The sequence below is a fragment of the Salmo trutta genome, chromosome 32 (genome assembly GCF_901001165.1).
Source record: "Salmo trutta chromosome 32, fSalTru1.1, whole genome shotgun sequence".
Classification (NCBI taxonomy): Eukaryota; Metazoa; Chordata; class Actinopteri; order Salmoniformes; family Salmonidae; genus Salmo; species Salmo trutta.
The window spans coordinates 38,958,771-38,983,082 of record NC_042988.1 but is presented as its reverse complement, the minus strand read 5'-3'; the positions used below and the strand labels follow the sequence as shown (position 1 = coordinate 38,983,082).

The 24,312-nt window shown below is 48.4% G+C and overlaps 1 protein-coding gene across 1 annotated transcript in view; it reads right to left on the bottom strand.

The window, feature by feature from the left end:
• Positions 1 to 470: 470 nt before the first annotated feature.
• The window catches only part of LOC115171874 (serine/threonine-protein kinase LMTK1), a gene marked incomplete at its 5' end in the record, with an annotated part of 83,915 nt that continues 60,073 nt past the window's right edge, over positions 471 to 24,312 (bottom strand). Inside the window, 12 exon segments of the mRNA XM_029729056.1 lie at positions 471 to 2,915; positions 4,078 to 4,305; positions 4,689 to 4,899; positions 5,150 to 5,314; positions 7,470 to 11,229; positions 12,749 to 12,898; positions 13,541 to 13,662; positions 13,973 to 14,057; positions 16,093 to 16,226; positions 17,391 to 17,478; positions 17,702 to 17,820; positions 18,857 to 18,936. Coding sequence (XP_029584916.1) covers positions 2,887 to 2,915; positions 4,078 to 4,305; positions 4,689 to 4,899; positions 5,150 to 5,314; positions 7,470 to 11,229; positions 12,749 to 12,898; positions 13,541 to 13,662; positions 13,973 to 14,057; positions 16,093 to 16,226; positions 17,391 to 17,478; positions 17,702 to 17,820; positions 18,857 to 18,936 — 5,171 coding nt within the window. The 3' untranslated portion in view covers positions 471 to 2,886.

Genomic DNA, 24,312 nt, shown 5'->3' with positions numbered 1-24,312 from the left:
CTTCATGACAGATATAGTATAGACATGTAGTTGAATTGAAAGGTGCTCTTGCATTTACATACAGGGATGGTTTCCCAGACACAGAATAAGTCCTGGTCTCAAAACCTATTTTAATGGTGATTCTCTATTGAAAGTGTTTGTTAGTCCAGGACTACGATTCATCTGTGTCCAGGAAAACCGTCCAGAAGAGATATTATGACCAAACCAGTGTGGCTGTGGCTTCACCTGGGTGGCGTCTCAAATGCTTTATGGGCCCTGGTCAAAAGTAGTCTACTATAAAGGGCCCATTGGGTTCTGGTCAAAAGTAGTGCACTATAAAGGGAATAGGGTGCCATTTTAGGACGCAAATCTCTTTCTTCTATTCATCCCACTTTTCTCTCCCTCCGTCACATTCCACTCATTGTATCACTGGTTAAATTAAACGTGAGCAAAGCTACTGTATGAATCATTACATGGGCTAGACAGTAATGTATAATGCTTTGTAGCATCCTTTTATAGTGCATTATAATAAACTAATAATGTTTTGTTACCAACTGACCCTTGAGTTTCCAGGGACAGACACAAACAGGGATCCTGGGTCACGTTCATTAGGGCACTTAACGGAAAAGGTTATGCAATGAAAAAGGTTAATGAGCGTGTCTTATTGGACAAGTCGGACAAGTGGGCGGCAGGTAGCCTAGTGGTTAGAGCCAGTAACCGAAAGGTTGCTGAATCGAATCCCCGAGCTGATAAGGTAAAATCTATCGTTCTGCCCCTGAACAAGGCAGTTCCTCGGTAGGCTTTCATTGTAAATAAGAATTTGTTCTTAACTGACTTGCCTAGTTAAATATATATATCATTTTAAAGTCCAGATAGTCTCACCCTCATTTCAGTACTTTCCCCCCCTAGTCATACCTAATGAACACGACCCTCATGGATCTATGCTGTAACAGATCCATTACATTAACATTACAAACAGTGTTCTCCACCTTATATTTTAGTCATGTAGACCCAACACAGGGGTGACCTGAAACGTAAATGCAGGTACAGTAGATGTATTTTCAACATTGATCTATAGGTGGTGCTACTAACAGGCTCCTACAACGCTCGGCTGAAATGGCACTCTTATCAGGTTTTGTTCAGTACAAAAAAATGTGTTCCAATTTTCACGCTTCTACCCTAAATATATCTACTTTAGAGCTTCTCAACTGGCCTAATAATTCTAATAGAGGAAGTGCATTTTGAACAGATGTGGAGGTCTTCATTGACCAGAGAGAGGACCCTTACCAAAAAAGATTGCCATTAGAGTGCAGTATAACTGCAGTTTGCTGCAAATACTGTGTTCAAAATAACAATTTTCTTTTTACTGCAGTCATTTGGCAGTGTAACTGCAGTTATTCTGCAATTATTGCATCCAAAATACCACAGTTGACTGCAGTTACTGCACTTTTACTGCAGTTTCAAAAGGCCTTTTTTTGTAAGGGGAGGAGTAACTAACGTTACAAAGAACTGTGAAACAGACACATAACAGTGTTACCAAGTTGTAAGCAGAGCCATATATATTATAACATACATACATTTCAACAGGGCTCTGGTTCTAATGATCTGTTATGTAAGGGATAATCAACCAGAACTATGTGTTCTATGGAAAATAATGAACGATGTGGAAGGTGTGTTCCAGCTGACCTTCAACTTTTCCAGAGTATGCATAGAGCCCCAAGTTGATTATTCCTTTTATACCAGGGCTATAATTGAACACATTTGCTGCTAGAAATGTGTTAATTTGCAAGTAGAAATGTGTTTAACATCCACTGAAGTAGCTAGCAAGTTTACTAGACAGCGACAGTGGTTGCCTTGGTAACCAAACAAACAGACTTGCTAGTTTAGCTAACCAAACCATCAGTTCTAGCTCGCCATCATGAAAATCGAATTCAAACATGCCAATAATGTTTTCAATTGAACTTTTGCTTTCAAAAGCAGCTCAAACATACAATATGTAAGAACGAACTATAGTCTTTCTACCGTGCAAATATACCGTGCGTTATACGGAAATAATGCACGCTCTAGAATGCCCTTCAAGCCAATCAGAAACACATATTCAACAATGCTATGGTATAACATCATAATAATACCTTTTTTATCCCTGAACTAAAACATCAGCAAGACCGTCCACATTCCTGTGGCTTTGTCAAGGGGGCACAGTAAGTTTCGCAGCACCCCCACCACTATTCCTCTGTCGGGCGGGGGTTTATCTTCATCTTTGAACCCCCACAGACGGCAGCTTCCTGTGGGGCGGTCATCAGACGTTATTCAATGGCTCCAGGGAAGCGCTGTAACACTGTTCTAGAAGATCCAACCAGCCAATGAGCAAGCAGATGGAGGACCAAAGCAGCCAATGAGAGAGCAGCAATGAGACCAAGTCTGTCATTTTTCTTGTCTCATTTTCCTTTCCCCAAATGACTTGACGCTAATGAACGTCAATGGTGATTTGAGCTAATAAGTTATTATTAATTGTCATAAGTGTAGATGTTATATATCTCTAATTCATCTATATTATCAGTCACATTCTGCTTGGTTGTGGTCCTCTCGGGACTCTGTCATCATTCCTACAGCTATCTCTCTGTCTCTCTCTGGAGTAATAATACAAAGTAAGAGAAGGAACCATTTAAGGTGTTTGTCTGCATCCCAAATGGCACCCTGTTCCCTATGTTTTCCACTATTGTTGACCAGGGCACATAGGGAATAGGCTGTCATTTGGGATGAAGATGTGGTGTCACTACAATATGAGGCATTGGCTCATACAGGGTCATCAGGTGCTGGATGGAGATCCCAGGTCTGAACACCTGGTAGTCATACTAGGAGAGGTATACACCCTCCTGTCATGGAGAAGCCCCCTCCATCCTTCTTTCACTGCCTCTCTCCGTCTTCACTGGTCCCTGTGAGACAAGAGAAGAGGATTCGTTAGCGCAGATGTGACATTTCCCTTTTCACACTATCGTGTCAACCTAAACTGTACTGTGCTGCCCTTTCTTTTGACAGTACATTGTCCACTCCAGCAACTATGGTGGATGCATAACCACACCAGCCCAGTACAGCTAGCTTGGGCTCAGTATTGTGAACATGGCACTACATAACCAGGTCAGCCCAGTACAGCTAGCTTGGGCTCAGTATTGTGAGCAGGGCACTATGTGACCAGGCCAGTACAGCTAGGCTGGGCTCAGTATTGTGAGCAGGGCACCACGTAAACAGGCCAGTACAGCTAGGCTGGGCTCAGTATTGTGAGCAGGGCACCACATAACCAGGCCAGTACAGCTAGGCTGGGCTCAATACTGTGAACAGGACACTAGTGACTACTACAGTACCAGGGGAGTGTTTAACAGGACACTAGTGACTACTACAGTACTACAGTACCAGGGGAGTGTTTAACAGGACACTAGTGACTACTACAGTACTACAGTACCAGGGGAGTGTTTAACAGGACACTAGTGACTACTACAGTACTACAGTACCAGGGGAGTGTTTAACAGGACACTAGTGACTACTACAGTACCAGGAGAGTGTTTAACAGGACACTAGTGACTACTACAGTACTACAGTACCAGGGGGGTGTTTAACAGGACACTAGTGACTACTACAGTACTACAGTACCAGGGGAGTGTTTAACAGGACACTAGTGACTACTACAGTACCAGGAGAGTGTTTAACAGGACACTAGTGACTACTACAGTACTACAGTACCAGGGGAGTGTTTAACAGGATACTAGTGACTACTACAGTACTACAGTACCAGGGGAGTGTTTAACAGGACACTAGTGACTACTACAGTACTACAGTACCAGGGGAGTGTTTAACAGGACACTGGTGACTACTACAGTACTACAGTACCAGGGGAGTGTTTAACAGGACACTAGTGACTACTACAGTACTACAGTCCCAGGGGAGTGTTTAACAGGACACTAGTGACTACTACAGTACTACAGTACCAGGGGAGTGTTTAACAGGACACTAGTGACTACTACAGTACCAGGGGAGTGTTTAACAGGACACTAGTGACTACTACAGTACTACAGTACCAGGGGAGTGTTCACCAGGACTGACCTCCAGCTGAGTTCATGTCTGGATTGGGGACATGTGTGATGGAGAAGCGGGAGCGGGACACGCTGAAACGGGAGAACTGTGATGCTGCTGTTACTGCTACCGGCTTGTCATCGGGAGGCTTGGCAGCAGGGACCGGGATGGGATCGGAGACCGGTGGCTCAGCTGTAGATGGGCTGGACAACGGGCTGGTCATCAATGGGATGTCATCCTCCCACTCAAACCCTCCACCTGAATATGCGTGCACACACACACACACACAAACACACACAGAGGAGAGGGGGTTTAGAACTGATACAGTATACCATTCATTCTTAACCCTCTTGGTCTCTTATTGTTCTTGTATCCCTCAGGGATCCATTCTTAACCCTCTTGGTCTCTTACTGTTCTTGCATCCCTCAGGGATCCATTCTTAACCCTCTTGGTCTCTTATTGTTCTTGTATCCCTCAGGGATCCATTCTTAACCCTCTTGGTCTCTTACTGTTCTTGTATCCCTCAGGGATCCATTCTTAACCCTCTTGGTCTCTTACTGTTCTTGCATCCCTCAGGGATCCATTCTTAACCTTCTTGGTCTCTTACTGTTCTTGTAACTGAAAGTATTTTTCACTCTTACCTTCTTCTGACATGTTGCCATCAGAGTCCTCTGAGGCGTGTGGTGCCCTGTCCGGGGGGTGGAGGTGGTGGCCCATGGTGGGGTGGTAGTGGTGGCCCATGGTGGGGTGGGGCTGGAGGTCCGGTTGGGGGTTCTCCCCACCCGAGGCCTGGCCGCTGGACTCTGCTCCTGGGGGAAACGTGAAGTCAGCCAGCTCTCCTGTGGGGCTCTCCTGGAGGTGAAAGAGAAATCAGTCAGAAAGTCTCAAATACATCTACCAGTCCAGAAAACAATAATTCAACTGGCCCAACTTTAACAACACTTTTATGTCGTGTGACTGCTTATAAATGATTTGTGATGCATCTATGCAGCGGTTATAAAGACTATGAATGCTCTATAATGCATGGTGCCTTTTTCATCCAGTATGAACTATTGTCATTGATTGACCATAGTGATGTCACTATGCTTGCAGAGTGACTGACCTGGTCGAACAGGAAGACGGTGACGTCATCAAAGAAGGACACGGCTTTCTTCTTCCTGTCCAGCTCGTCACAGAAGGACTGTGTGAGGAGCGTAGGCATCTTGAGGAGGCTGCGGAGGTTTCTGGCCCCACTACTATCGCTCACCACCACCGGCACCCCCATCACCTAGTCAAGTCAAGTGAGTCAGTCACAACAAACTTTACATCAGTGTGTCTTAATCCTGGTCCTGGGGACCCAGAGTGGAGCACATTGTAGTTTTTAACCCTATAACACACCTGATTCCACTCTTCATGATGAGTTGATTCGTTGAATTAACTGTGTTAGTACTTGGCCAGAAACACATAATGTTCCTCAGGTTTGGGAAACACTGCTTTACATGATTAAAGCTCCAATCTACAGCGGTGAAACGGCCACCTCCGTTTCACAGGAGGCTGCTGAGGGGAGAACGGCTCATAATAATGTCTGAAACGGAGCTAATGGAATGGCACCAAACACATGGAATCATGTGTTTGATGTATATGATACTATTCCACTTATTTAGCTCCAGCCATTACCACGAGCCTGTCCTCCCAAATTAAGGTGACACCAGACTCCTGTGGCCGGTTTGTGATACTGCAACAAAAATACATGACTTCAAACAATAAACACCGTTTTTTCCTCTCTGACATCATTGCATGCCAGATAGAACAGTAGAGTATATACTACCATTCTGTTTTATCACGACGCTGGATGCTCATTTCCTCTGAACTAAAACGATAAGAAATGTGCCTGGGGCGACCAGTGGCGCTGCTGCTCCTATTGCGGATCTCAGGTTTAACCTGTTTGGGATAGGGGGCAGTATTTTCAAGGCCGGATAAAAAACGTACCTGATTTAATCTGGTTACTACTCCTGCCCAGAAACTAGAATATGCATATAATTAGTAGATTTGGATAGAAAACACTCTAATGTTTCTAAAACGGTTTGAATGGTGTCTGTGAGTATAACAGAACTCACATGGTTGGCCAAAACCTGAGAAGATTCCATACAGGAAGTGCACTGTCTGACAATTTGTTCTCCTTCTGTGGCATCTCTATTGAAAATACAGCATCTGTGCTCTAACGTGACATTTTCTAAGGCTTCCATTGGCTCTCAGAAGGCGCCAGAAAGTGTAATGGGGTGTCTGCAGTCTCTGGGCGAAAAACAGCAGGAGTTTTTGTGAGTGGTCAGGCTCAGAACAGTGACACTGGAGATGCGCATCCACGAGACGATTCCATTTTTTTCTTTCAGCCTTTGAATGAATACAACGTCACCCGGTTGGAATATTATCGCTATTTTACGAGAAAAATAGCTTAAAAATTTATTTCAAACAGCGTTTGACATGCTTCGAAGTACGGTAATGGAATATTAGGAATTTTTTTGTCACGAAATGCGCTCGCGCGTCACCCTTCGGATTGTGACCTGAACGCACGAACAAAACGGAGGTATTTGAATATAACTATGGATTATTTGGAACCAAAACAACATTTGTTGTTGAAGTAGAAGTCCTGGGAGTGCATTCTGACGAAGAACGGCAAAGGTAATCCAATTTTTCTTATAGTAAATCTGAGTTTGGTGAGGGCCAAACTTGGTGGGTGTCAAATTAGCTAGCTATGATGGCCGGGCTATGTACTCAGAATATTGCAAAATGTGCTTTCGCCGAAAAGCTATTTTAAAATCTGACACCGCGATTGCATAAAGGAGTTCTGTATCTATAATTCTTAAAATAATTGTTATTTTTTTGTCAACGTTTTCGTGAGTAATTTAGTAAATTCACCGGAAGTGTTCGGTGGGTATGCTAGTTCTGAACATCACATGCTAATGTAAAAAGCTGGTTTTTGATATAAATATGAACTTGATTGAACAAAACATGCATGTATTGTATAACATAATGTCCTAGGAGTGTCATCTGATGAAGATCATCAAAGGTTAGTGCTGCATTTAGCTGTGGTTTTGGTTTTTGTGACATATATCCTTGCTTTGAAAATGGCTGTGTGATTATTTTTGGCAGGGTACTCTCCTGACATAATCTAATGTTTTGCTTTCGCTGTAAAGCCTTTTTGAAATCGGACAATGTGGTTAGATTAACGAGAGTCTTGTCTTTAAAATGGTGTAAAATAGTTGATTGTTTGAGAAAATTTAATTGTGGTATTTTAGTTGGTTTTGTATTTCACGCCGTGCGATGCCATTGGCTGTTGGCTAGGGGTTCCGCAGGCTAGCGGAACATCTGTCCTTAACAGGTTAAAATAGATAAAAATAATGTAGGAAAATGGGGAACGTGAATATAACCAATACATAACCAACCTCCCCCTCACTGTCCTCCTCGCTCAGCTCCTCCTGCAGGTTGTAGCTCCGCAGCTCCTCCTCTGACTCACTGTCGTCTGACTCCTCCCCCTCTGTTAGAGGAGCTCGCCTCTCCACCTCCCGACACAGCTCCTGGAGGGAGGGGGAGCAGGAGAGGAGCGACAGAGAGGAGGTGAGGAGGCCAACAGGACCGTTCTGGTGTCTGCTGTAGCCCGCCTTCTCCTCCTCCTCCTCTAACTCCTCATACTCCTCCTCTTCTCCTCCTCTTTCTCCTCTCTCTCCATCCTCGTCGACCTGATTAAACTCTGGCATGTCCTCCTCAGTAGATCCCTGCTCTCCCTCCCCGTCCTCCTCCTTCTCTTTCATCACCTCCTCTCTGTAGTCTATGGTAGAGTCGGAGCCCAGGGACTGGATGGGGGAGTAGTCATCCTCTGAGGCCCTGTGATGGTTATCCTGGTCGGGGTGTCTGGCTGAAGCCTCCTGCACCGTGGAGGAACCCTCAGACACCATGGTGGAGCTGCACCCAGATGCCGGCTCCTCGCCGCTGTGCTCAGACTCCAGGCCTACAGCATCGTCAGGGGCGGACTCTTTGGCCAGACAGCCCCCCATCTGAGGGGGGAAGGGGGCCAGCATGGAGAGGCGCGGGCCGGGGGCCGAGGAGGGAGAGGAACCTGTGGTAGTGCCAAACACCACCACTCCATTTGTGTTTCTGTTTGTGTTTCCTGTCAGGTCTGTCAGGTCACGGTAACCGTCCTCTCTCTCCGTCTGTGGTTGGAGTTCATCTCTCCTCGCCGACCTTATCCTCTGTTTCGAGGCTGTGTGCCCCACAAAGTCCTTCTTATCTCCTGGACTGGAGAAGAAGTTACTCCCTTCATCCTGGGGACTCCTCTCGTTCTCCGCGTCGTAGTCAGAGAAGTAGGCAGAGTCCATGAACGGATTCTTGTCACTTAGTCCCTTTAGCTGCAGCTCAGTACAGCCAGAGGAGGAAGAGGTACACAGAGAGACCCCAACCCCATCACCCAGGTCCACCTGCTGAAGGACCATCTGGTCCGACCTCGGCCCCAGGCTAACCGCACCGCGGACTGGGTGGCTCCCACCGAGGACCAGGCTAACCCCACCGCGGACTGGATGTTGTTGGTTTCCTTCGCAGTCCAATAGGAACTCCCCATTCCCACCTCCCTCCTTTAGGATGAACTCTGGGCTTTCATTGTTCTCTGTGTCGTAGCCACTGTCCAGGGACTTGGGGAGGAGAGATGAGGAGGTGAAAGAAGAGGAGGTGAAAGAGGAGGAGAGGGAGGAGGAGGGATGGAGAAAGACGTCATCAAGGCTGAAGGCCTCACAGGGGCTGGCGGTGGTAACCAACAATGACAGCGACAGCATGTTCAGGGTGTCCACGGAGTCGGGGGTTCCGACTGGGTTCTGCAGGGACCGTCCGTGGGGGTGGTGGGCGCGGCTTAGATCGTCTCCGACCTCGTCAGCATAGTCCAGGGAGTAGTCGGCCAAGATTCCAGAAGTGATATCTGTTATATCATCGTCCTCATCGTCGTAGCTACAGTTGCTGATGTCCACTAGGCTGATGCTGGAATGACCGGCCATCTCCAACCCACTGTCCAGCCCTCTGCTAGCCTCAAACAAGGACCCGACCGGCTCCAGCAGTACCCCTTCAGGGTGGGCCAACCCCATCCCCAGCCTCCTCTCCCCCACACCACCAGACATCACCTCTGCTGGACCTCTAATGTCTTTAACATGTGAAGGTATCTCCCAAACATTACCCCTCTGTTTCTCTGTCAGGACTGCCTTAGTGCTGAGGTCTGTGCGAGTGTTAAGCTCCATGTATGTGGACGGGGATTGGATATAGCCTGGTTCTGGGATCATCTTGGGTTGGGAGAATTGCCTCTCTCCTGTAATCAGAGATGGGTTTTTACTGTGTCCCTCTACAGATAACGTAGTTGTAGTTTTGGTGGTGGGGACGCTGTCCTTTACACCACCTTTGAGGTTAACACACTTGACAGCAACAGAAGAGCTGGAGAGAGAGTCAACAGCAACACCTCTTAGATGATCTAGAGTAGAGTGGTCTGAGAGACACACAGGTTTATCTCTAGCTCCGTGACACAGGTGACTATATGTAGTAGCACTACTGCCCTCACTGGGTCTGCTAGAGGAAGAGCAGACAGCGCTCTCTCTCCCTGTGGCCTCCATATAGCTGAAGGCTCTGGAGCTGTGCTGCTGGCACATGTTGCTACTGTTACACGAGCCTGTTACAGTAGAGGAGTGTGTTGTGGTGTTGTTGTAATGGAGGTCCAGATAGCTGTCCTGTGATTGGCCCGTCTGCCTAAGGTCAAAAGTAATGCTGTTGTTATTGGCCGAGTGGTTGGAGGTCCAGTTGGTGGCTTCTCTCTCAGAGAAGAGATCACCATCGTCGATGTCCCCAGTGTCACTTTCTCCTCTCCTCCTGCCCCCCACCAAAAGTCCCCCGTCCCCTGTCTCCACGTCGATGCTAATATGGTTAGCCATGGGTAGAGTCTTTCTGAGGGGAGCCATCATGTCATAGTAGCCTTCACTAACCGTCCTCCTGGCTGTGGTGGTGAAGCCTTGGCTAGCCTCCAGGTAGGGGTCACAGTGTCCCAGACTAGGGCTACTCAGGCACTGGGAGTGGGAGGACCCCACCCCCAGAGTAGTTTCCAGCCTCCCCATTGGATGATGCTGGGACATTATGGGCGTGTCCTCTGGTGATTGGCAACACGTCTCTCGAATGGGCAACTGTTCACAGTAGAAAGCCTGTCTCTGATTGGGTGAGAAGTACTGGTGGGACCGCCCCAGCTCCACGGGACTGGCTGTACTGGCTGTCTGTCTCAGGAGAGGCTCCATGGTCAGGGACACGGCCGGGCTATTGTCAGAGTCATAGGTACTGTGTTTACCCCCACTGCTGTCGCCTGCTGCTGCTGACCAGTAGGCACTGGGCTGGGACTGGGACTGGGGCTGTGGGGTTCTGCTCCCTGAGGAGAGGCTGCCATCCTCAGCCTCCAACCCGGGGCTGTAGTCAACCACACTATCATCCAGGTTGATATTACACACCACCGGCTCCTCAATACGGATGTAGTACTCACTGCCGACCGAAGGGCTGTGAGCGCTCAACACCGGCACCACCCCTACCCCCGACCCTGACCCCGACCCGGAGTGGTCGGACTCATAGTAGGATGGGGAGACCCCCAGAGCGAGCCCTCCACCCCCTCCGTCCCCTTTACAGCTGCCCGAGGTGGAGGTGTTCCTGACGGGGTAGTATACGTCCTGGTAGTGAGGGTTGCCCTGGCCCAGAGGCCCGCTGGTGGATGAGGAACAGTATGGCTGCTCGGCTCTCGCCTGCTCCCACTTGTACTCAAAGTTGAGCCCACCATAGCTGGTCTCTGTCACGGTCAGGATGTCGTCACCGCTGTCGGAGTGGAAGCTGTCCTGGGAGAAGTGTTCTAGGAGGGGGAAGGAGTTGCGGGAGGTGGAGGCCGGCTCCAACTCCACGTCCCCAGGGATAGGTGGTCGGGCTGGGGCAGTGACAGTGGTCTGGGCTAGTGGTGGAGGGGCTGGGCCGGTGTGGCTGTGGGTGGTGCTGCCAGTCAGGTTGGGTCTCAGGGAGTTCCAGCGCTGTTCAAAGTCCTCCTGGACTGCACTGGCCCCCTTGGCACACAGGTAGGTGAGGAGGAGGTGTACCTCTTCACTGTTGGGTCTCTGCTCTGGCTGCAGCCAGCAGAACTGCATCACTTCATACCTGCGGGGGAGAGGGAGGAGGGGGGAGCGACAGAGTGGGAGGGAGAAAGAGAGGGGCGGGGGAGCGACAGACAGAGGGAGGGAGGGATGTGGGGAGGGAGGAGGGGGGAGCGACAGAGAAGGAGGGAGAGAAAGAGGGAGAAAGGGAGGGCCAGAGGGAGGGAGGGAGAGAGGGAGCGACAGCAGAGGGAGGGAGGGAGAGAGAGAAAGAGGGGGGAGGGAGCGACAGACAGACAGACGGAGGGAGGGAGGGCCGGCCAGACAGACAGACGGACGGAGGGAGGAAGCGACAGACAGGAGGAGGGAGCAACAGACAGAGAGAGGGAGGGAGGAGGGAGCAACAGATGGAGGGAGGGAGAGGGAGGGAGGGAGGGAGGAGGGAGCGACAGACGGAGGGAGGGAGAGAGAGTGGGAGGTAGGAGGGAGCAACAGACGGAGAGAGGGAGGGAGCGACAGACGGAGGGAGGGAGAGAGAGAGGGAGGGAGGAGGGAGCAACAGACGGAGGGAAGGAGAGAGAAAGAGGGGGGAGGGAGCGACAGACAGACGGAGGGAGGGCGGGCCGGAGGGAGGGACAGATGGAGGGAGCGACAGACAGACGGAGGGAGGGAGAGTGGGAGGGAGCGACAGACAGAGAGTGGGAGGGAGCGACAGATGGAGGGAGTGTGGGAGGGAGTGACAGACGGAGGGAGAGAGGGAGTGGGAGGGAGCGACGGGGGGAAGGCGAGTGGGAGGGAGCGACAGACGGAGGGAGGAAGGAAGGGAGAGAAAGGAAGGGCCGGAGGGAGGGAGCAACAGACAGACAGAGGGAGAGTGGGAGGGAGTGACAGACGGAGGGAGGGAGGAATGGAGAGAGAGAGGGCAGAGGGTTGGGGAAGGGATGAAGAAGTGTTACTATGTAATTCTGGAGGTTCAGCAATAGTCCATTTATTATGAAAAATTGCTGTATCACACTGAAATGAGGCAGCAACCATGGAATTGATTTAGGAAACAGCAATATGATGAGGAAGTCCTTTGTCAGCTGTTACTGGCCGCCAGTCTTACAATCTGACAAGGATATATACAAGCCAGATACAGAAACTGTGATTGGAACGATTGGTTAGCATATTGGAAGGTGTGTGCCTGTGTGTGTCAGCATTAAATACTTTTTATTGTTTTAAATGAGTAACATGCTTGATAAAAGGAACACTATTTGCCAGACATCCAGAGAAGGATGAATACAAAAGTGTTGTGTACTGTATGTGTGAGATGCCAGAAATATGTATTATATGGTCCTGACAAAATGAGAGGCTCATAGCCAGGTAAATGAGGTATTGATGGTTGGTTAGTGCGCCAGTATAAAAGGCACTGATTGGTTGATATGAGGATAGGGAGTACTAATGATTGGTTACAGACCAAAGGATTGTGGCGTATCCTGCATAGGCGCCCATGTGCGCATGCGTTTGTACACTTGTGTGTGTGCGCATTAGTGCATTCATGCATGTATGTGTGCATGCGTGTATCTGTGTGTGTGTGTACTCACCAGCGCTCAGCCAGGGGTACTTTGAGCCGGGGCCTGGTTAGTTTGAGCTGCTGTTCCTTCACAGCGTAGGTCAGGACCTGTCTGTCAGTGTAGTGTCTGTACGGCTGGTTCCCCAACTCAAACAACTCCCAGATAGTCACTCCCAGAGACCTAGAACAGAGACAAACCCCATGAAGTAACGTCTTCAGATAGTCACTCCCAGAGACCTAGAACAGAGACTAACCCATGAAGTAACGTCTTCAGATAGTCACTCCCAGAGACCTAGAACAGAGACAAACCCATGAAGTAACGTCTTCAGATAGTCACTCCAAGAGACCTAGAACAGAGACTAACCCATGAAGTGACGTCTTCAGATAGTCACTCCCAGAGACCTAGAACAGAGACAAACCCATGAAGTAACGTCTTCAGATGAGGAACTTCATAGTTGACCATGTGGCCTGACTAGGAAAAACTCTGGACACCAGATCCCAGAGTTTCTCTTAGGTAGGGAAAACACCGAGCCCTATTCAATAGAGGTTTGATTAGATGTAGCAGGTTTTGATTAGCCTTGATTTAGTCCCAGTGTGTTTGTGCTGTCATGACAACTCCTTGTCACTCATTGTCATGTCACATCTGGATTGACAATGAGCTATGGAGTTGGAAAGAGCACAAACTGATCTGGGACCAGGCTAGGTTTGGTTGAAGAGCTGTATCGTTGACCTTAACAATAACACTGTAGGGCCTGAGTCAACCATAGTGTATGGTGCTGACACCATTCATACCTACACCTTGACCCCCCCCCCCCCTACTCACCAGACGTTGCTGTCCTTAGTCTGGTCCACCACTAGTAGGTTACCATGCACCTCGTCTATGAGCTCTGGGGCGATCCAACGCAGTGGCACCCAGATCTGGTCTGGAGTCACAAAGTAGTCATCCTACAGAGTAGAGCAGAATAATTTGAAGGAAATACTACTTTATCTGTTACAATGGAAACTATTCTTCTGCCCCACCCCCTATTCAGTATGTAGAAAAATACATAATAAAATAGAACCAAGACTGGTTTATTACTGTAGATCACCAAGACTGGTTTATTACTGTAGATTCACCCAAGACTGGTTAATTACTGTAGACTCACCAAGACTGGTTTACTACTGTAGACTCATCAAGACTGGTTAATTAATGTAGACTCACCAAGACTGGTTTATTACTGTAGATCACCAAGACTGGTTAATACTGTAGGCTCACCTTGTATCTGCTGTGTGAGAGGCCATAGTCTCCTATCTTTACTGTCATCTCTGAGGTCAGAAGGCAGTTCCTTAAGGCCAGGTCACTGTAAAGAGGAGAGGGAGGAACAGTTCATCACATTGTTACATTGTAGTCATTTAACAGACACTGTTATCCAGAGAGATTTACAGGAGCAATTAGGGTTAAGTGCCTTGCTCAAGGGCGCATCTACAGATTTTTCACCTAGTCTGCTCAGGGATTCGAACCAGCGACCTTTCAGTTACTGGCCCAACGGTCTTAACCGCTAGGCTACCTGCCACACATTCACCAGACCAGACTAAACCATATGTAATACTACTCTGACTGCAATAACATCGTATCACAAGAAACCAATTCCATTCAATCATTGTTATTGAATGTATTGTACCACAAGAAAACATGATGCTTCACAACATTTACTGCTCAATAGCATAAAGTACGGGTGTAATTTACTGGTAGGTAAGTACTGCAAGTACTGTAGCTATGTGGACTTCTAATTTTTCTCTGAAGCTATTTCTGACTTCTACACAGGCAGCGAGATTTTGTTGATCTTAACTCTACTTATCGTCAGCTCCTCAGCACACCGATTGGCTGCTACCATGGTAACAAGGAGAGAGAGGTTCCCCCCGGCAACAAAATCACTGATGCTGGAGTTGGTGAGAGTCACTCAGGCAGCACCAGGATGTTGTTACCGGGACAGACCAACAGGGGGAGCTCCAGAGCAACACAGCTTCAGTCATATCCTTACATATTTCCATATTTTTATTTAACATTTATTTAAATTGTGATGTATATAATATCCTCAATATCATGTTCATTTGGAGACAGTCCTGCACAGTCCCAGTTGTATCTAGGGTGGGATGTGTCAGAGTGACACCAGATCCTTCAACATCCCCCAGATCATCCTGATTCAGTTCCCTCTATGTGTTTTATGTCACTACAACATGTATGCTACCGTAAATACAGTGTATATATCGTTGTTCTTCACTACAACATGTATGCTACCGTACATACAGTGTATATATCGTTGTTCTTCACTACAACATGTATGCTACCGTAAATACAGTGTATATATCGTTACTCTTCACTACAACATGTATGCTACCGTAAATACAGTGTATATATCGTTACTCTTCACTACAACATGTATGCTACCGTACATACAGTGTATATATCGTTGTTCTTCACTACAACATGTATGCTACCGTACATACAATGTATATATTGTTACTCTTCACTACAACATGTATGCTACCGTACATACAGTGTATATATCGTTGTTCTTCACTACAACATGTATGCTACCGTACATACAGTATATATATCGTTACTCTTCACTACAACATGTATGCTACCGTACATACAGTGTATATATCGTTACTCTTCACTACAACATGTATGCTACCGTACATACAGTGTATATATCGTTGTTCTTCACTACAACATGTATGCTACCGTACATACAGTGTATATATCGTTGCTCTTCACTACAACATATCAGAAACATATTGCTATGGAATGATTGATATGTTCTAGGACTTTCATTAGGACTCGAGTTCGTAAGGAAGTTGTGTTTGTGCAGGTGTCCACCAACCCACTTGTGAATGAAGTTGTGTTTGTGAAGGTGTCCACCAACCCACTTGTGAATGAAGTTGTGTTTGTGAAGGTGTCCACCAACCCACTTGTGAATGAAGTTGTGTTTGTGAAGGTGTCCACCAACCCACTTGTGAATGAAGTTGTGTTTGTGAAGGTGTCCACCAACCCACTTGTGAATGAAGTTGTGTTTGTGAAGGTGTCCACCAACCCACTTGTGAATGAAGTTGTGTTTGTGCAGGTGTCCACCAACCCACTTGTGAATGAAGTTGTGTTTGTGAAGGTGTCCACCAACCCACCTGTGAATGAAGTTGTGTTTGTGCAGGTGTCCACCAACCCACCTGTGAATGAAGTTGTGTTTGTGCAGGTGTCCACCAACCCACCTGTGAATGAAGTTGTGTTTGTGCAGGTGTCCACTAACCCACCTGTGAATGAAGTTGTGTTTGTGCAGGTGTCCACCAACCCACCTGTGAATGAAGTTGTGTTTGTGCAGGTGTCCACTAACCCACCTGTGAATGAAGTTGTGTTTGTGCAGGTGCAGCAGGCCCGAGGCGATCTCGCACGCCATTCGCTGGAGGGTCAGGGGATCAGGGGTCACGGAGTCAGCCGCCCGACAGCTGCGCAGGTAACTCTTCAGGTCGCCCTGATGACCAGGACAGGAAGTGATGTCATAAAATGATTTGGCACTCTATATCACCATATTCCCCAGTGCACTATATAGGGAATATGGTCAAAAGTAGTGCAGTAGATATGAATATAGGATGCCATCTGGGATACACGAAACCTATGTTTGTAATGTATGTCTGTATAATAACCCGTCACAACTTGCTCTCATCCACTTCTCCTTCTATGTCTGTTAGCAGTATGGTGGAAACTCTGATCTGTAAGGGTGTTAGCAATATGGTGGAAACTCTGATCTGTAAGGTGTTAGCAATATGGTGGAAGCTCTGATCTGTAAGGTGTTAGCAATATGGTGGAAACTCTGATCTGTAAGGTGTTAGCAATATGGTGGAAACTCTGATCTGTAAGGTGTTAGCAATATGGTGGAAACTCTGATCTGTAAGGTGTTAGGAATATGGTGGAAACTCTGATCTGTAAGGTGTTAGCAATATGGTGGAAGCTCTGATCTGTAAGGTGTTAGCAATATGGTGGAAGCTCTGATCTGTAAGGTGTTAGCAATATGGTGGAAACTCTGATCTGTAAGGTGTTAGCAATATGGTGGAAGCTCTGATCTGTAAGGTGTTAGCAATATGGTGGAAGCTCTGATCTGTAAGGTGTTAGCAATATGGTGGAAACTCTGATCTGTAAGGTGTTAGCAATATGGTGGAAGCTCTGATCTGTAAGGTGTTAGCAATATGGTGGAAGCTCTGATCTGTAAGGGTGTTATCAATATGGTGGAAACTCTGATCTGTAAGGTGTTAGCAATATGGTGGAAGCTCTGATCTGTAAGGGTGTTATCAATATGGTGGAAGCTCTGATCTGTAAGGTGTTAGCAATATGGTGGAAACTCTGATCTGTAAGGTGTTAGCAATATGGTGGAAGCTCTGATCTGTAAGGTGTTAGCAATATGGTGGAAGCTCTGATCTGTAAGGGTGTTATCAATATGGTGGAAGCTCTGATCTGTAAGGGTGTTATCAATATGGTGGAAGCTCAGACCCTTCTGCAAACCCAGAGGAAAGGGTAGAGAGCAGATTGTCCCTGGCTGTAACATTACTGTATTCCACCACCAGAGAACTCCATATAGCAGGTGGTTGTGACCTCTGAGATAGGGGTTAGGGGTTAGGGGGCCAGGGGAGGTTTCTCTCACCAGAGGACAGAACTCCATGACCAGTAGGTAGGGTGTAACCTCTGAGCACTGTGCCAGGCACTGCAGGAGGGCTGGGTTCTGGAGGGCACTGGGGGAACGGGGAGGGAGAGGAGATGGGTCATAGTTCAACAGTCACGTTTACAGTCATAGTTTATAGTGAACATACAGTCAGATCACATGGAAAGAGGTAGCAGGGTAACCATGTATAGGCATTCAGTCACCGATTTGATTGATTAATTAATTAATTAATTGTACTGGATGCAAAGGGTGGGGTATACAGGGTATGAGATCCATATTGTTGTGGTTCTGACCGGTATGGCTGTGCCTCTTCCAGGAAGTGCATCTGGTCCTGGACACTGGCACTGGCCTTTAGCTCCTTGACCACCACCTGGGTGGTGCTGAGACCTGCATTCACCTGCCCCAAGAGAACCTATACAGGACCCACAGAGACACAGACAGAGATCAGTTCCTTTACCACTACCTGAGACCTGCATTCACCTGCCCCAAGGTAGCCTAAAACAGGACACACACACACACACACACACACACACACACACACACACACACACACACACACACACACACACACACACACACACACACACACACAAACACAAACATTTACAGTAGTTAACATGGTAAAGACAGGGGGCAACGGAGAGACAGAGGGAAGAGCAAAACGTACAGTTCAGCACTAACTAAAAAGCTTTGTCTCAGGAAGCAATGCAGATGGAATGGAATTCAGTGTGACGTGTAGATAGTCCCAGCTCTCAGACAGACAAGGCTGTAGGTCAGCTTGTGGCCCTAATACGATCAACACCACATTACACACACATTCCACACACACTACCTCACAGCACACAGTAGTGTGTCTCCAATGGCACCCTATTCCCTATATAGTGCACTACGTTTGACCAGGGCCCATAAGGCTTTGGGCCAAAGTAGTGCACTATATAGGGAATATGGTGCCATTTGGGATACTGACAGTAACATGGAGGAAACCAGGAAGAGGGAGGACATAGGGAAAGACACAGGCTGCCGTCTTGTCCCAATCTTTACCCTTATTTTCCCTAAAGTGTACACTCATTCTCTCACTCACCCTCAGAACATTTTATATTGACATTTTTTGTCATTTAGCAGACAATCTTATCCAGATCGACTTACTGGTCCATGCTGGTCCATGCTTAAACAATACAGGAATGGACTGGTATAATACATGGTGAAACCTCCCTCTAACTGCTCCATGCTTAAACATTACAGGAATGGACTGGTATAATACATGGTGAAACCTCCCTCTAACTGGTCCATGCTTAAACAATGTCTTTACTGTACATCCATGAGGGGAAGTGAGCTTGTGCATACTTCAGGAACAAGGGTAGCGAATCAGAACCCAGCTACAGACTTTGGGAGGAGTGGTTTCTGTGTCGTTAGTATGTGTTAAGAAGATAATCCAGGGAGCAGCTCACCTTGCCAAACCAACCATGTCCTATCTCCTTCACATATAGTAGACTGTTGCGACCCAGCTCTGACGATTTCAACAGCTGGACTGCAGAGAGAGAGGGGAGAGAGAGAGTTAGACACATTGCAATTGTTAGACTTCTAGATTGTTAGAATGAAGACAGGATGAAGTAAGAGAGGGCGAGAAGGAGAGCGGGAGAGGAAGACGGCGAGAAGGAGAGCGGGAGAAGAAGAGGGCGAGAAGGAGAGAGGGAGAGGAAGAGGGCGAGAAGGAGAGAGGGAGAGGAAGAGGGTGAGAAGGAGAGCGGGAGAGGAAGAGGGCGAGAAGGAGAGCGGGAGAGGAAGAGGGCGAGAAGGAGAGCGGGAGAAGAAGAGGGCGAGAAGGAGAGCGGGAGAGAGGGAGAGAGAGGGGGAGAGGATGAGTAAGATGGGGAGAGTGGGAGACAGGGAGACAGGAAGAGAGGGAGACAGGGAGACGGGGGGAGAGAGGGAGGATGGGGAGACAGGGAGAGAAGGAGGATAGGGAGACAGGGGGAGAGGGAGAAGGAGGATAGGGAGACAGGGAGAAGGAGGACAGGGAGAGAGGAAGACAGGGAGAGAGGAAGAAAGGTAGACAGAGGGAGACAGGGAGACAGGAAGAGAGGGAGACAGGGACGGAGGAAGAGAGGGGCAGTAATAAAGATAAACAGTAAAGTCTGGGTTGTTACCACACATCACATCCCAATTTCAGAATGAGATTAAAAGAGAAATGCATAAGTAATACAATGTGAATACAGAGATAAAAACAGAAGACCGCTGGAGTGCCACAGGCAGAACAACAGAGAGACAGAGAGAGAGGCACTATGCTGTCAGCTAGCATGGTCTTAGTCCCAACTGGCACCCTATTCTCTATTTAGTGCACTAATTTTGACCAGGGCTCATGGGACTCTTGTCAAAAGTAGTGCACTAAGTAGGGAATAGGGTGCCATTTTGGACTCGAGCCATGGTTCAACTCCTCCTAAATAACCCCAGTCTGTCTATCTGTCAACTCCTACAGAATAGAGCATCATATTACTAAAAACAAGTACCTTGACGAATCCTCATAATTTAGAGATGATGATGATGGTGAAGGTGGTGATGAAGATAGAGTAGCTGGAGTGGCGGAGCGGCCAGCCGTCCACCATGAGGTAGAGCACCGTGTGTGTGTGTACGGTGCTGGTCTGTGTGCGGTGAATGGGTCCGGTCCCAGAGAGGACGGTATGAGTCTGGAGAAAACCTCTCCCCGTCCACAGAAGTGATGAGAGACCAGCCACAGCAAGTGTGTGTGAGAGTCCATGGCCCCAGTCCCGGTGTGTGTGTGAGAGAAGAGAAGAACCCATGACTGCTGTGGCCACGTCAGCCAACCCTCCACAGGGTTTAACCCTACGAGCCCTCACACAGCTGAACAAGCTGCCTGCTCCCTCTCTCTCTCTCTCTCTCGTTCTCTCCCTGTGTCCCTCCCTCTCGCTCTCTCTCCCTCTCTCTCTCTAACGCTCTCTCTCTCTCGTTCTCTCCCTGTGTCCCTCCCTCCCTCTCTCTCTCCCTCTCTCTCTCATCACAATGCATCGTCCTCACACTGTTCCAAAACTAAACATGTAAACATGTCCATGAACTTTCCTCCCAACTGTCACACAGACTGTACTGTCTCCTCTCCTCTATAGACTGGTTCTCAGCTCTGTCTCCTCTATAGACTGGGTCTCAGCTCTGTCTCCTCTATAGACTGGGTTTCAGATCTGTCTCCTCTCCTCTATAGACTGGTTCTAAGCTCTGTCTCCTCTATAGACTGGTTCTCAGCTCTGTCTCCTCTATAGACTGGGTCTCAGCTCTGTCTCCTCTATAGACTGGGTCTCAGCTCTGTCTCCTCTATAGACTGGGTTTCAGATCTGTCTCCTCTCCTCTATAGACTGGTTCTAAGCTCTGTCTCCTCTATAGACTGGTTCTAAGCTCTGTCTCCTCTATAGACTGGGTCTCAGCTCTGTCTCCTCTATAGACTGGGTCTCAGCTCTGTCTCCTCTATAGACTGGGTTTCAGCTCTGTCTCCTCTATAGACTGGGTCTCAGCTCTGTCTCCTCTATAGACTGGGTCTCAGCTCTGTCTCCTCTATAGACTGGGTCTCAGCTCTGTCTCCTCTATAGACTGGGTCTCAGCTCTGTCTCCTCTATAGACTGGGTTTCAGCTCTGTCTCCTCTATAGACTGGGTCTCAGCTCTGTCTCTCCTCTATAGACTGGGTCTCAGCTCTGTCTCCTCTATAGACTGGGTCTCAGCTCTGTCTCCTCTATAGACTGGGTTTCAGCTCTGTCTCTCCTCTATAGACTGGGTCTCAGCTCTGTCTCCTCTATAGACTGGGTCTCAGCTCTGTCTCCTCTATAGACTGGGTTTCAGCTCTGTCTCCTCTATAGACTGGGTTTCAGCTCTGTCTCTATAGACTGGGTCTCAGCTCTGTCTCCTCTATAGACTGGGTTTCAGCTCTGTCTCCTCTATAGATTGGGTTTCAGCTCTGTCTCCTCTATAGATTGGGTTTCAGCTCTGTCTCTCCTCTATAGACTGGGTCTCAGCTCTGTCTCTCCTCTATAGACTGGGTCTCAGCTCTGTCTCTCCTCTATAGACTGGGTCTCAGCTCTCTCTCCTCTATAGACTGGGTCTCAGCTCTGTCTCTCCTCTATAGACTGGGTCTCAGCTCTGTCTCTCCTCTATAGACTGGGTCTCAGCTCTGTCTCTCCTCTATAGACTGGGTTTCAGCTCTGTCTCTCCTCTATAGACTGGGTTTCAGCTCTGTCTCTCCTCTATAGACTGGGTTTCAGCTCTGTCTCCTCTATAGACTGGGTCTCAGCTCTGTCTCCTCTATAGACTGGGTCTCAGCTCTGTCTCCTCTATAGACTGGGTTTCAGCTCTGTCTCTCCTCTATAGACTGGGTCTCAGCTCTGTCTCTCCTCTATAGACTGGGTTTCAGCTCTGTCTCCTCTATAGACTGGGTTTCAGCTCTGTCTCTCCTCTATAGACTGGGTCTCAGCTCTGTCTCTCCTCTATAGACTGGGTTTCAGCTCTGTCTCTCCTCTATAGACTGGGTCTCAGCTCTGTCTCTCCTCTATAGACTGGGTCTCAGCTCTGTCTCCTCTATAGACTGAGTCTCAGCTCTGTCTCTCCTCTATAGACTGAGTCTCAGCTCTGTCTCTCCTCTATAGACTGGGTTTCAGCTCTGTCTCTCCTCTATAGACTGGGTCTCAGCTCTGTCTCCTCTATAGACTGGGTCTCAGCTCTGTCTCCTCTATAGACTGGGTCTCAGCTCTGTCTGAAGCAACATAGCAGGAATCTCAACCAGCAGGGTCCTTCTCTGTATGTTGAACATAGAAGACAGAAGAGCAGTCCCTCTGCTGTCCCGATGTTGTCTGGTGAGGTTCTAGAGTCTTTCTGTGAGGTTCTAGAAGATATGTTCTCCTTCTCTGAGCGCCGTGGCCAGCAACGCCATGTGTTGTGGTCAGGCATGACTCTCTCTCTCTGTCCGTGTGTCCAACCAACCGCCTCTTCTAATCTTCCAATCTCTCTCCGACCGCCAGGCATGTCCGTAGTGTCGTCTGACTGACTGACTGACTGACATGCCAGAGCACTGTTCTCCCTAAAGACCCCAGGAGCAGCAGTGACATAAGAGGCACATTATAATAGCCTTCTGTCTGTGTGTCACTGGGACTGGCAGAAGCATTCCACACTGCCCAACACCCACACAACACACACACACACACACACACACACACACACACACACACACACACACACACACACACACACACACACACACACACACACACACACACACACACATAGAGAGAGCTCTATGAGATGCAGAGAGAAAGGTCTCTGTCATAGACACCTCAACTACCCCTCCCCCTCCTGTCCATCACCCTATCCTCCACCCCTCCTGCCCATCTCCTCCTACGTTGGTCCTGGTGCCATGTTGTGTGTGTTTTTCTCTAGTATTACATTGCTATTGATTAGTGCATTGTTGGATTTTGAGTTTGATAGAAAGACATTTCACTGTACTTGTTGTGGATGTGACATCAACACGTGATACTATCTCTCTCTATCCCCTCCCTCTCTCTTCCCCCTTACTATTACCCACAGACACATCCCTGTCTTATAACCCATACCACTACCACCCTCTGCCTCTCTCTCTCTACCCCCCTCTCTCGCTCTCTGACAGACCACTCCCTGTATTCTCTCCCTCTCTGTATCTCTCTTTCTCCCCCTCCATCCCCTCCCTCCATCTCTCTCTCTGACTCAGTCCCCTCCCTGTATTGTAAACCATAATGCCAGTCCTCTGCTCCAGCGTTCCAGGAGTGCCACAGTGACAGCCCAGCCGTTCACAGCCTCCTACTCCCCCATCACCATCACTATCCCCTGGCCTAAAGGCTAAATCACAACCTTTGTCTGTTGGTTGGTCCCCAGTGCTTGGTACCAGCCTACCAACTCAGCAGACACAGGACCCATTCACTGGGCATTCTCTGGACCCTAGCACTGCTGCTGGGCAGGGGTTGTCACGGTGATAACAGCACACACACACACACACACACACACACACACACACACACACACCCAACCCCTGATCCCCTCCCCACCACTCCTCTCTCTCTCTCCCTCTCCCCCCCCCCTCTCTCTCCTCCCCCTCTCTCTCTCTCTCTCTCTCTCTCTCCTCGTCTCTCCCTCTCTCTCTCCCTCTCCCCCCCCCTCTCTCCCCCTCTCTCCCTCTCTCTCTCTCCCTCTCTCTCTCTCTCTCTCTCTCTCTCTCTCTCCCCCTCTCTCTCCTCTCTCTCTCCCTCTCTCCCCCCTCTCTCCCCCCTCTCTCCCTCTCTCTCTCTCTCTCTCTCTCCCCCTCTCTCCTCTCTCTCCCCCTCCTCTCCCCCTCTCTCCCTCTCTCTCTCTCCCTCTCTCTCTCTCTTTCTCCAGAGGTTCTTCTCTCCTTTCTTTTCTAAAGAACTGTTCCTTTATATCATGCCATCCCACTAGGAGTGTGTGTGTCTCTGTGTGTGCGTGTGTGTTCGTCTACGTGTATGTGCATGCGTGTGTGTCTCTGTGTGTGCGTGTGTGTGCGTGGACGTGTATGTGCATGCGTGTGTGTCTCTGTGTGTGTGTGTGTTCGTGCGTGTCATTTCATCCCACTAGAGGAATGTGTGTGTGTTCTGTCTTCCCACTCATGGCATTCCCTGGCAGTGAAGCCTGAGGTAAGAGGCAGGCATTGTGGCTGTGAGCTGGTGGGATGATACACACACACACAGTAACTTACACACTGTTGGGCTAAATGATATTCACCCACACAGACTGAATTACTGCTGTATTAAAAAGCTATGGGAATGTGAAATAATGCATATGTAACCGATGTGAAATGGCTAGTTAGTTAGCGGTGGTACGCGCTAATAGTGTTTCAATCAGTGATGTCACTCGCTCTGAGACTTG